The sequence below is a fragment of the Pelmatolapia mariae genome, linkage group LG12 (genome assembly GCF_036321145.2).
Source record: "Pelmatolapia mariae isolate MD_Pm_ZW linkage group LG12, Pm_UMD_F_2, whole genome shotgun sequence".
Classification (NCBI taxonomy): domain Eukaryota; kingdom Metazoa; phylum Chordata; class Actinopteri; order Cichliformes; family Cichlidae; genus Pelmatolapia; species Pelmatolapia mariae.
The window spans coordinates 27,693,828-27,707,195 of NC_086237.1; the positions used below are offsets into that span (position 1 = coordinate 27,693,828).

The window sequence follows — 13,368 nt, forward strand, 5'->3', positions numbered from 1 at the left end:
CATATATTAAAAAAACATTACCACAAACATAAAGAAGACAAGTTTCTTACTAGTTTAATAGAAACCTTTGCTTCTTTTCATTGGTAGATATTTTTTACTAAACAAATTTCGCATAATACCAAATTATCCAAAAGGCAGTATCTACATTTAGCGCACAAATTGTTCCATCATCTGATATGCAGACGACGTGGAATGTATTCAGTAGCCAGCTACAAAAGGCCGCGATGCCACTGCTGTGTAAATCCCCCAAGCTTTGTCTTGTGTGTTTGTGTATTGTGTTTGAGTGTGTTTGCGTCTCTCGTGTGCCAGCTCTTCCCCCTTCAAACACACTTGCAATGGAGAGACTGCAAAGTGAGACGACAGCTGATATAATTCTGTCCTGGGAGGAATGTGTGTTGTAATAACATTCACTGGGGCGACTGGGATGCTGAGGATTTATCAGTATTTTGGGGTGACTGACTAAAAAGCTGTTGGCCTGCTGTATCCATGGTGACACAGTGGAATAGTCACAGCAGGATAACAAAAGACTCCTTCACGGTGTTAAGATATACAAGGTGAAGCCGGTGGTCAGAGTGGAAAACACAAGTGCGAACAAGGATCGGCAGTGGAAGGGTACGCATGTGTTCACACTTACGCTCATGGACAACTGGACGGATGTACACACCAAAATGCACAATGTGTGTGTGTTTGGAGGTGGGGCGGAAGCTAAGAAGTGTTGACAAATTTCCACAAATTTCTGGGCAGGACAGAGAAGTCAGCTGGGTGAAAGTCACAGACACAAAGAGGAAGAAAGAAGGGAAGGAAGGAAGGTTACATTAACCTAGCGAGTTATCGGTGTTTGTAGTGATACGTGCTGTATGTTATGTGCGTGTATGCATATGTTTATAATTTCAAAAGGAAGATAGACTGTCATGTCCAAACATGGAGACTTGCTGATCAGACAGCACTGAAGCTTAGTGGGTGGTCTGGCTTACACCAGGCTGAGTACATGTATATGAACAAGGGGAAGACAGAGTGTGTGACCTGATGTGAAGCAGCTTTTCAGTCACTTTTCTAATGCAATGCAATTTGATGTTGGGTTGAACAAACAGGTCTGTGGTTTTTGGTTGGTCAACTTACTGTCAGTCTCAGTTTAAGGTAACCAGTCTGGAGAATGGAACCAATAAATGACTTCAAAGTTGTTCTGGTTGTTTTTAATCTAATTGAGTCCATGACAGAAACAACTATATTCTGCTGCATTCTACACAACTTCTGCTCTTTGCAAGCATCTGCATGCACAGCATGCTGACACCAAGCCAGTGAAGAATCCAACACTTAAGTGATGTAAACAGTAGTGTCATGAAGCACTTTCTCTAGCGAGTAATCAAGTAATGCGCTGTGCTACGAGTGATGTGTAGTACTTTACTAAAACAATTACAACTCAACAGAAACAGCAGGTTCAAGAGATAAGTAAAGCAAACAGGACACTAATAGCACCCAGCTATCCAGTTTTATATTGAAACACAGAAAACACAACTTCTAAGAGTAACTCTAGCCTAAGTGGCAACTATTTAAAACAATCTTTTTTTTGCACTTTTTTGCACAAAAGGATCTACTGAGCTGTCTTGTTACAGCTTAAGGTCCTTATATGCTAAATTAATGTGTCGGTTCATGCTATGCTGATTGGTTTACAGGTGTGACAGTCTCTTGTCCTGTGTCTGTCGCGAACTCCCTCTTGCTGTGTATCCTGCCCGTTGTGATAATTCTCTGTATGTCGGTTTAGTGTCGGCCCTTAGCCTTCTCAGTTTTGTTATGTATCTATAAATTCAGCAATAAAGATTTTGATTAGTTCGGTCTTGCCTGTGAGTCTGCACTTTGAGTCCAGTCCTGCCTGCCTCACACAGCGTCACCTGACATGTTCTTCTTCGTTGCTGCAGCAGGTCCTGAGATTAGCTGAGTGGGATATGTTACAATGTAAAACACCTAGCCAGTTAGCCAGAGCTTTTTAAACTCTGCCTTCCTGTTGACCTGTGCTCCCTCCACCTGTAGTGATGCCTGTGTTGTCACTATGTTAAGTTTTGCGTTACATGCATTTCACATTTGTCAGAACATCCAGCATTGGCTGCTTTGGTGGGCCACGATAAGATAAGAAACACTTTATTTATCCCATATTTGGGAAATTCTTGAAGAAATTTTTTTTCCCTTGTGTGCAATTTATAAATTGGTCTTGGGATTCCCTCCTAGTGTGTAATTAACCTTATATGGTACGGTGGTGGCACTGTGGGAGCTGAACGGAAGCTGCCGTTTAATTTGTTCTAAAAAATTTCCTTTTTCAGGGTGCTTATGCTGGCAGCTGGCCTTTGTTCTACAGCTGGACGATCAAAGTCAAGAGCTGCACCACAGTACACACCTTATCTACTGGAGTGTTTCCCATGGTGGGCTGTATATTCCCATTTGGGCTTCTTTGGGTCAGAGCTGTAGTGTGAATTGCCAAATAATAACGTGTCATGCAACATCCTGCTGTTACAGCCTTCCTTACACTGACCTGGTTTCGAGCCACTGTTCCATCCACGGGGTCAATGTACTCGAAGTTGTCAGCCTTCTCCACGCTGTACACGTGGTCCCCTACAGCAAACTTCTGGCTGGTGAATGCTTTGTCTGAGATTACTGCCTCCAGATCTCTCATTAGGTAAAAGGCTGCACGTGGGTCCAGACCTTCATAGTCAAACCTGACAATCATAAGATGCACACAAGATTTATGAACACATGCAAAACTCAATGAGGTCATGAAAGCAGAAAAGGGAGGGTTTGCTTATGTTAGGTACGTTCAGTTTTCTAATGCCGCATCATGTTACTTATTATGTTACCGAAAAGGGCTCTAAATTGCAAGAGAGCTACTTTGTCATTGTGACTGATTGCATAACAAATGTACCACAGAAATTCTATATCCTGTCCATCTACTTTATGTGTTGTGGGAAACAAGCATCAGTTTAGAGAAGCTCTCTGTGGGAACATAAAAACTACTGCAGCTATCAGTGGGAAGACTGACTGTGGCAGCTATCTGTGCCTCTCACAGGGGAGAAGTTAAAATAAGAACGAGTGAGAAGGACTGGAGGGAGGGGGGTGGATTAAGGTGAAAGCCAGCGAGGCATATGCGGGGTTGGTAGGGACTAAGACGAGGTGAAGAGAAGTTATTACTGAAGTTAGTCAGCATGTATTCACACAATCATGATGAAGGCTCTGACGAAAACTAGTAAAGGAGTGAGAAAAGATTTGAGGTAACCACACGGCATTAGCTTGTAGGCTATTTTGGATGTGTGACAATCACGGTGACGATGTAGGATCAAGTGAATAAGGTTTCAGTCACACCAGCTTAGAGGCCAGTCGGTGATCATCTATCAACCACTCATCGTGGGCTGTCCGTAGTCTGAATGGAAGTTACAGGCTTGCCTACAAACACCATCCAGCTACTTTTTGAGCTGCTGTGAAACTGTAAAAATGCAACACAAACTGAAAACAGGAACCATTAACTTTCAAAGTAAAAGATTCTTGAACAACTTTTGCTTTGAAGGCAAATTGTCTCTATTTCTGTGTCACACTTTGTCAAGTTTTACTACTGCTTGGCTAGTAGTTTACGAGTATTGAAAACCAAACATGAAAATGCTTGTGGCTACCAGTGCTGCTCCCTAGTCTTCTAGTTGATGCACATGTGTTATCAATTTCAAAATCCTAGGTGACTCGTTCATGAGAAATTGCATTCATAAGATTTTCAGAAAAACTGACCTCTGAGCTCTTAAGGTCGAGGTGACTGAGATTCAAACTCACCCCAGAGTTTTAGTACATGCACCTATTTGCATGGTATAATTTTGAAAATGATATATTGTCTCATTTTGAAGTTATCGCATTGACAACAATACCATATCACCCTCCAGGAGCCACTATCAACTACTTGGGAATAAACCTTTTTTAATAGCAACGTGTGGTTGCATCGCACCATAATGGACGAATAACAGACGAATCTCGAGCAATGTGCACATGACGTCACATGAGAAACCTCAATAGATACACAATGTTTTGATTACTTAGCTGTTTACCTGCAGAAGTAGTTACGCCCAAACCTGGCCCAGTGTTCTCTGACAATCTGCTCAACACCTTGTTTCTTGGCTGCCATGATGGACAACCACACCAACACGGACCACAAACCATCCTTCTCACGAATGTGGTCAGAACCTGGAAGAGAAGGAAAACGTGCAAAATTCAACATCTCTGTGTAAACTTCTCTTAGTTATTGGGACTAAACTTCCATAAAAATCTGCAGTGGAGCTAAATTAACTTTGGCCTCATGCAAGACATCGAAGAGATTTTGGATTATTTTAATTTTGGAAATTATGATTAGCCCTTTAGCTCAGCATAACACAAACACTAGAAACAAGGATAAGCAATTAGCATGGGTCTGTATAAGAACTTGTTTATACTTTCTGCACTGTGGCTTACATGGTAGCGCAGGTGGTCTACCAAGCTGAAGTTCAGCAGATTTATCCCCAGCTCCTCCAGTACATGTTTCAAATTATCTTTGGACAAGATGCTGAATCTCAATCGCAATGCATAGACAAAACTGCTATATGAATAGGTTTATGTGATTAGGTGAATGAGCCTTGCAGTAGAATGTGCTTTTAGTGCTCATATTCAGTATTAAGTAGAAAATTCATTAGAAAAGTCCTACATAAATGCCATTACCTAGCACATGACTTCCACTAAATCTAGATATACGGTACCAAGGTAGGAAAAACATGTTAGTTTGGAGTTAAGCTAGCTGTTTCATCTAGCTTCTCATTTTTTATACCACCTCAGCTAACCATCTCCTAGTAATAGCTGCATGTTCGAGTTGATCTTACTATCTGAATCTTGTTACAATAACGATGAATTAAAATTATGAACTGTTACTTTATCAAAGAAAGGGAACAATACTTTCATCTGCAGTTTAACTAAAGGGAAGGTTTATTGTATTGACCAATTATTAAAGAATAGAATAGAATAGAATAGAATAGAATAATCCTTTAATTGTCCCACAAGGGGAAATTTGGTTGTAAATAAAGTAAATGTATAATGGTGGGTTAATTTTAATCTACAACATTCAACTGAATTCATTCACAGATCCAATTCACAACAGTTGCCTCGGGACGCTGGCTCTTGGAAACCTACAAAAAGTTGCAAGACAAACAATCTTTCCTGCCAGCCCAGAGCAAACATAAACTCAAACAGAGGAGCGCATCACACCCACAGTCTCCTTCACTGGGGAGCTTTCGCTCTGTTCTCAGAGACAGCTGCACTGTAAAGGTATGTGTTGAGGTTAAGCATGTGTTAGAAACGTTCCCCTGCTTGAGCTTTAAATGGAAAGTGAGCTGTTATTTTAAGCTGGATTTATATACATTTTATAAATCGGAAAGAAAATAAAAACTAATAAGCAGTACTGTGTCTGTTTTACTATTCCTCTCAACATCTACACTAAAAATAAGAACCTAAAGCTTTATGTCAGGCACATTAGGAAACTGGCAGTTGATATCGTCAAGTCCCTGCCTCATTCTCTGTGTCTTTGTCATTCATCTTAACAGAAAAGGTGGCGGAGATTGACACCTAATAAAAGACATCTAATATCTATGTCAACAAAGCTTAACCTGATGTGCCTTTGTTTTCAAAGTGACACCAATAAAACCCGCAAAGTTTGACATAGCTCTCTAAATCAACACTGTTCTTGCTGCGTGTCTCAGAGAGAGCAAGAGTGGTGTGCAGCTCTGATGATTTACTATCCAGGGCTCCCTCTGAGCTTTTTTGCCTTACATGGATAGATAACGAGTAAGCTCCCATAGTCCTCTCTGAGCCTCAGCTCCTTCCCTTTCTCTCCTCCTTGTCGATACTCCTCATATTTGGATTTGCTCGCCATCTTCTCCTCCGTTTGCAACAATCAAGGGTCTTTTCTCTTCTGTTCACACCCACTGGCGTGTTTCTTTTTATTTCAAGTTATAAAATGTTAAATGTGTCCTCTCTAGTGAATACAAAGGGTTGAGTAGTTGAAAGAAAAAGAAGCAGAGGAAGTCACAAGGAATTAGAGAACAACAACTAAACTTTGGGTGAGGTTCGGACTGTAACAAGATGGACACGCATCTAAAATGCAAGCCTATACATGTCTGTATTTTTATGAATTGTTTATACTTTCCGGCGTAAGTGCGTGTCTGCATTAGTATTCACAAAACGCTACCACTGGAGGAGTGTCGGTTTGTTGCCGTGATTCAGGGAGCCCCTGTCTCCTTTTATAGCAGAAGAATGGGGATTATTTACACATGCAGTCAGGGTCACAGCCCTCTCATCTATTAGTTGACGGAGCTATGAGCAGGCAGGATGCACTGCTTATAAACGTAGACCTCGAACAGACTGGAAGAGAACGGAATAGGGAAATAGTGAGAGGTTTTCACCTTTAAAGGAAAATGATGATTTGATAAATTGTTGAATGTTCTTTTTTTGTTTGTTTCCTTTTAAGCAATCTCATCACTCATCAATATTATTACACACAGCACGCTAGTTACTAAAGATCTGGAAGGAATGAACCAAGCAGGACCCTCAGGGACTGAAAAAATGACGCCAACGCAGTGGCAGAAACTGCAGTTCCTGTAATGTCCACTTGAGTGCTTCAATCCCACAGACGCCCATGTTTAAATCAGAATCAGAATCAGAGTGGTTTATTAACCCCTAAGGAAATGATGTGGTTACGGTTGCTCCAAGACAATAGGAACAATAAAAAGTGAAAAGATAAGAAATAAACATGTTTATAACCAGCAAAAAATAAAAAATAAAATTACAGTTGTGACAACTGGAGTCACATTATCAATCACGTTTTTTACCCAGGGTTATTAGATGATATTATTCCAGCTCTCATACAAATAGATCACCTATTCTTAGGGGTGACAGGTTGGTAGTGTTTTGTCTTTTGGTTGCATCCCAGCAAGCAAAGTAGTTCCAAAATAAAAGCTTAACCATGGTCGCCGAGATTACCACGACATCAGTTGGAGGTATCACTCAAATGTCGTCAGGATGTCCTCGTTAGACTCATGAGAACTTTTGCAGTTTGAGTCCACCTGCTGTCACACTGAGGATTTGATTTTACATTAGAATGAAAACATTCCTGAGTTTTTAATAGGGACACTGTGAACAAAGAGGGAACGACTGTAAGAGTCCGATTTGTTAAAGTCACCAAGCAACAAATTAACTTGAATTTAAAAGGGCAAAACCATAAATAGCTTAAAAGTGTTACAGTAATAACTAATATACAGGAATACTTGATAAACCGTTTGCAAGCCATATTAGTTGTCCTTTTTAAAAAAAACAAAGACAAATCTATTTAATTTCTTCTTTACAATAATCTGATCAAAGTTTCTAACTTTGTAACATGCGTCCATCTGTGGTTCAGTTTTTGACGTCATACCCCGACCAATTTTGACCAGGGAGATTCTCTCTGGCTTTCAACCATGTTTGCTGGGAAGCTAAGGAATGAGCTGTTGAGCTGCTGGGGTTGTTATGGCTTAGGAGGGGGAGTTGGTCGTCTACCAGTCAGAAGGTTAGTAGATCGGCTACGCCAGTCTGCATGTTGAATTATCCTTGGCCAAAATGCCAAAAAATAAAAATATCGTCTTTAAAAATAACACTTACAAACAAAACAATATAGAGCAAGAAATATTACGAACCAGATGACCATAAAGCTTTTAAACAAACCCTAACATTATAAAAATATTAATTGACTTGACTTACTTAAAAATGTAAATATGCAAGGTAATAACATGTCACGTGTCTTACCCGGTTAGTCTGGATTTTGATGACTTCCTACAGCTCAGCTTTTTTGGCAAACTTAGACTATAATAGTAGCCGATTGGCAGACAAAAGTAGCAAAAAAGACCAAAATCGTAGGGAAAAATGTAACGTTTAAAGGTTTTTTTTGTGGTGGTGGTGACTGTTTCAGCAAGTTCTTACTGCACATTTAGCAACAGCAGCAGCTGGCCACTGCAGTCCTCTAGTGACAGCTTTGTTTGCAGGCACCAGTTGTTGCTGAGGGGAAAGGATGCACATACTCCCACTCACATTTTCAAAGATAGTCTGGGGATTTGAATGAACGATCCTCTTTTCACAATCGAACCAGCTGATCCTGCCTTGCATTTGCATTCAGTAAAGATCTGTACTCATAATATTCAGCAATTTCAAATCTCTCTTTATAAAGGCAGTGCTTTTTTTCTGTTTGGATAGTGAGTGAATGTGCTAGGTCATACCTGTCCCAAAGCTTTCCTCCCCACAGACGGAACAACGCCCAGAATCCATCAGGTTCCCGAAGTATCTCCAGCCTGTGGGAGTCTCATACAAGGCCAGTTTCATTGCTTTGGCAACCCTACAAACATGCAGAGGAGAAAAGTCAGAAAAACTGCCTGTACACGCGATGTATTTGCTCACATACACACAATGTATTCAACTAATATCTAATAAAATCTAACATCCCAGGTCTGATATAGAAACTAGCTTACACACAAAAACTCTGACCTTTGAAATAAAACAAACCAAATGCTGTATGACAAGCGCAATCTGCCAGCAGCTCATCCAATAACTTAATAAGGCAAAGGGAGCAGGAACAAAGTGAGTTAACCTTTTAGTTCATGTTTACTTAGAACCTCAGCCGTGTGCTAGCATAGTGAGAGGAGAAGATGGAGTGCATGTGTGCGTGAGTGTGTCTGTGTGTGTGAATACGTGTGTATGTTGGGGTCACGTGGAGGGGAAAAAAGATGCCAACAGTTCAATATGTGGGAGGAAAGGGAGTGCAAAGAGCCAAAGTGGAAAAGAGCAAAGAGAAAGTCTAATAAAACTTTCCAGTTCCAGATTACAAAATAAAGAGTAACTAATTGATTTACTGGAAATGCAGTGATGCGATAAGAAGAAAAATGTACACTTTATGGTAAATGGATCAGTACTTATACACTGCTTTTCTACTCAGTTTGAGCACCCAAAGCACTTTCTGCTAGACATTCATACAGCACTTTAAACTCATGGTTCAGCATCTTACCAGAGGATGCGTTACCACTCAGACTGGGTGGACGGGGATCGACACACTGACACTGACTTTTGATTGGTACTTGAGCCTTGAGCTTTCATTCGACCATTTCAGCAACTTTTGGTTTTACGGCCAACAAATGTTTTTGTTTGTTAGCAGGATTAAGATAATTTAATATTTGCATTCTTGCTTACAGCTTGATATAACTATCGCATGAAGAAAAGGTTCGGTCTTTGATCCTATATTAGAAAAGTTACCAGCTCAAGCCTGCTTAGTTTAGTTTTAGTTTTAATGTTTAGTTTGCAACAAACATCTCCACGGCAATCATTGCATAATATACAAACAATTTACAGGAGAAGTCTAAAAACTTCAGAACCAAATATTTCAACCAACAAAACAGATTTTGCAGCCAAGGGAACAAATACATGGACACCAGCATCTCAAATGCTCGTACTGTGGGATGTGGTGGGAGTTCATGGTGCAATACTATAAATGTGAATATGGGTGAGTTTCAAAATTTTTAAGTGGTTTTATACATATACACATGCATAAAACCCCCAGTGCCCTCCACAGCTGTTTACAAGAGGATGGGATAAATGACCAAATAAGAGTAAACCAGCTTTATTCCCCCACCCTGGGGAAAAAAGTGCTGGAACGGAAAGCCTGGCATTCCTAAAAGAAAACAGAAACTCTGAACTTCTGACGAGCATTTGATGTTTTGAACGGCACGTCCACGGCCAACATAAGCACTGACACTGACCGTAGCAGTGCTCGGCTTTCATGCAACGTTGCAAAAATGTAGCGTCCAAACAGTGTGAGAATAAAGCAAATCGTGCTTTCTCAAGTTTGATGATTGCACCAACAGAGCTTTGCACACACACCCATGCATAGCATTCACATCCATACATCCTCAGGGATAAAGCACAAACAAGAACAGGTTTTAAGATCAAAACGTATTAATTTCCAGTTCCACTAAAAAAAAACTTCTTGAACACACAGTGCTAGAATGACTGTACAAGTACATTTAAACAGATATAATGAAATGTTTCAGGGTAACCGGGATGTTGGATTCTTTTGACGAGATTAAAAAAAAAAAAAAAACCTGGCAGATTAATACGTCTGGAGACACAAGGAATGAAATTGGAAGGCCTATTTAGAGCTGCAATCCCCTCGTGTGTAGGTGTGAGCTGTAAACTGTAATGCTCTCCAGTCAAAGTTCATTTTCTCACACTAGTGTTGACAATTTACAGGCAAGGAATCTAAAGTCGGTCACATAATATATAGTATTTTTAAATGGTTAGTATCAATCAATTAAAGGCTATATTATCCTTCCCTGTGAATACCTTCTTTAGGTTATTAAGGAAGTTCTATTTTCGGATGTTGATTACTTTGACGTTTACTGTCTGTCTTTTACTTACATTTAATCTTCTAATATACATGAAGTGATGAGCAAGTCCAGCCTTGCATGTATGAACAAAGCTAAATAACTTCTTTCTAGGATGTGAAAACACTGAGTTGCAGTTGAGGAAAGTTAGAGCAGGTCTGTCTTGAATGGTTTGGAAGCTCTGCCCCGACAAGATTAGAGCTGGAAAGAAATTTCATAACTGAGCAGGTAGGAGGTATGTCCACTTTCCTTCATCTCAACTCTCTGGAACCTCTGTTGCACACACGCTTACAATATGACCCACACTAAGTAACCTTTATCTTGCACCTCAGTAAATCCCAGTGGAGGGGGAAGGTACAATGAGTGAAGATGTTTCTCTACATCCGTGAAGTAAAATAAGGCCAGCTTTTGGCTTTGGCTTGACATTTTACCAAACACAGCCTTCAGCATCCTCACGCCTCAGTTTGGATTTAGGGCTCAGGCTAAAAGAGCAGCAATGCCGGAGCATTACTTGAGCTTGACCCGAACCAATAACCCTTAGTAGTCAAAGCAGAAATGCAATGTTAATAGCTGATAATGCTGCCACGGAATTCAACGCTGAACTTCTTTTTCTTCTTCTTTATGCTGCTCTCTTCAGGGGACACCACAGCAGATCATTTGCTTCCATATCCCTATCCCTAGCAATCACACATTCTTCTCTGTGATCTTATTCTTCTCCTCCTGTCGACATCCTTTGTCCAATGCATTTACTGTCCATCTTCTGAGATCTTCAAACCATCTCAACTTTGGCTCTGTTACTTTGTCTCCAAATCACTTAATCTGAGCTGTCTTTCTGATCTACTCATTTCTAATCCTATCCATTCATCCTGGTCACTCCCAACAAAAATCTAAGAATCTTCAGCTCTGCCACCTCCAACTCTGCCTCCTGTTTTTGGCAGCACTACCATCTCCACACCATATATCATAGTAGGTCCTATAACCATCTTGTAAACCTTCCCTTTCACTCTTACTACTACTATCAGTCATAAATCCCCCCTGATACTCAGTACATACTGTATATTCACCTTTCCACCTTCCTCTCTCTCAGTTATACACAGATTCTGTTGCTTTCATTCCTCCACCTCCACCCCTCCAGTCCCTCCTCCACCTTCACCCTACTCTCACTGCAAGTCACAATGTTATCTGTGAACATCATAGTCCACGGGAATCCTTCTCTGTCAACCTGTCCATAATCACTGGAAACAAGACGAGATCTTGAGTCACTCCCTGATGTAATCCACCCCGACCCTGAAGCCATCTGTCTCTCCCTACCTTCCTCTCTTGGCATTTTATTCCATGATTTTTCTAGAAGTTCTCTACAAGTCAGAGCTGAACATACTTTAAAATTAATTTTAGCATAATTATTGGAAGTGGTCATAGCTATTTTGGGGTGCCAATCTCAACATACTTTTGTGACATAATGTCAAAACAGTTTTCTAGGATTTTGCAAATTTGTGTCAAGAATATATTTGCTATCTGATCATAGTAAATCAGGTGATAAACGTGCTTGTTAGAGCAATGTTTATCTTTGCCTGCCTAGTTCTGTGTTCTTGATGCTGCCCTCCCTGCCTGACCTGATTTAAGTGGCCTTGTATGGTGCTTCCCAGCACAGCGTTGAGGTCAATCACTCCTAATGTTCTCTGTCAAAGTAAATATAAAAGATACTGTGTAAAGGTTTTAATCACTTTAGATTCTTATTCATCATGAAATACCACTAGGGAGAATTAGTGATTTGGTTTAATTACGAATTCTTTCCTCAGCATGAAAACAATCCCAATGACCACAACACCAATGGTCATTAACAGCTTTCTGTAACTGTTTAGCTACAGCACAACATCAAATATTTGACCTTTCTACTTTGCCGTGCTAATCAGTAAAAGAGCTCACATTTCATGATCGTAACAGGCACACCAGTGGCTCAACCCTACATCCTTCCATCCCTGGAACTGTGAAAAGAGAGGCAGATGTTTCCTTTACCAACATTTCCCACCCACTATCCCTTCCTCCCTCACTGCGTCTTGCGTAGCATGTGCACAGAGACATAAAATCACCCACGCACACACTCCAACCAAAGTGATAGATTTAAATCCAGCCTCCTGTCCACCTGAATCCAGTCAGTGTCCTTTGCTTATCTGAAAACAGTTGCATTCACTTTCTCTCTGTCTTCTCTGTTAACACACACTAACATACACATTAGCGCACAGAGTATATACACCATCGCATTTATCAAAGCTTTTATAACACAGTTTGCTTGACTTTAAACACATAGCAGGGAGGGAACCTCAGTCTAAACACTCAGAACACAGATACACACGATCTCCTAAAACAGCCCACACTTGGACAGACTCCAGGGTCCAACTTCACACTACTAAGCACTTCAACACTTTCTTGAGTTTATCAGGTTCATGCAGTTATATACATAACATGAGTGTGACATGACGAACTCGTGTCACGCTCATACGAGCGGCAGTTGTGAAACTAAGAGTGGAACAAAGTGACACTGGTCAGCAACAGTGTCATTAATTACCAGTTAAGTGATCACATATTTGCAGATGTAGTAAGACTTTAGGACCTCATAGCATCATTAAGTATTATTTATAAGGTTACTTCTACTTCCCAACTAAATTAGAGTTTCCAGTAGATAAATGCATACTATCATCAATACAAAAGGGCAAGTGCTCAGAAAGTAGACAACGAGAGATAAAGATAATATTAGAAGAAGAACTGAAAAGCGTGTGTTGGAGGCATTGCTTCACGCTTCAGGGTTGGATTGGGACATGTGACATTTGTGTCTTGGGTCTCAGCCTGTGTGTGTGTGCGCATGTGTGTGATGAGGCCAAGCTGACTGGGGAGCCAGTGTACGCAAACCTTTCAAGCAGCTCAT

General features: G+C 40.5%; 1 protein-coding gene across 1 annotated transcript in view; it reads right to left on the reverse strand.

Annotated features, from left to right (window-relative positions):
* The window catches only part of pgm5 (phosphoglucomutase 5), a 29,829-nt gene that overhangs the window by 8,431 nt on the left and 8,030 nt on the right, over positions 1-13,368 (reverse strand). The window contains exons 7-9 of the mRNA XM_063489481.1: positions 8,292-8,407; positions 4,074-4,209; positions 2,525-2,708 (exon numbers count right to left, since the gene is read on the reverse strand). Of these exons, the coding sequence (XP_063345551.1) occupies positions 2,525-2,708; positions 4,074-4,209; positions 8,292-8,407 (436 nt within the window). The remainder of the gene's footprint in view (positions 1-2,524; positions 2,709-4,073; positions 4,210-8,291; positions 8,408-13,368) is intronic.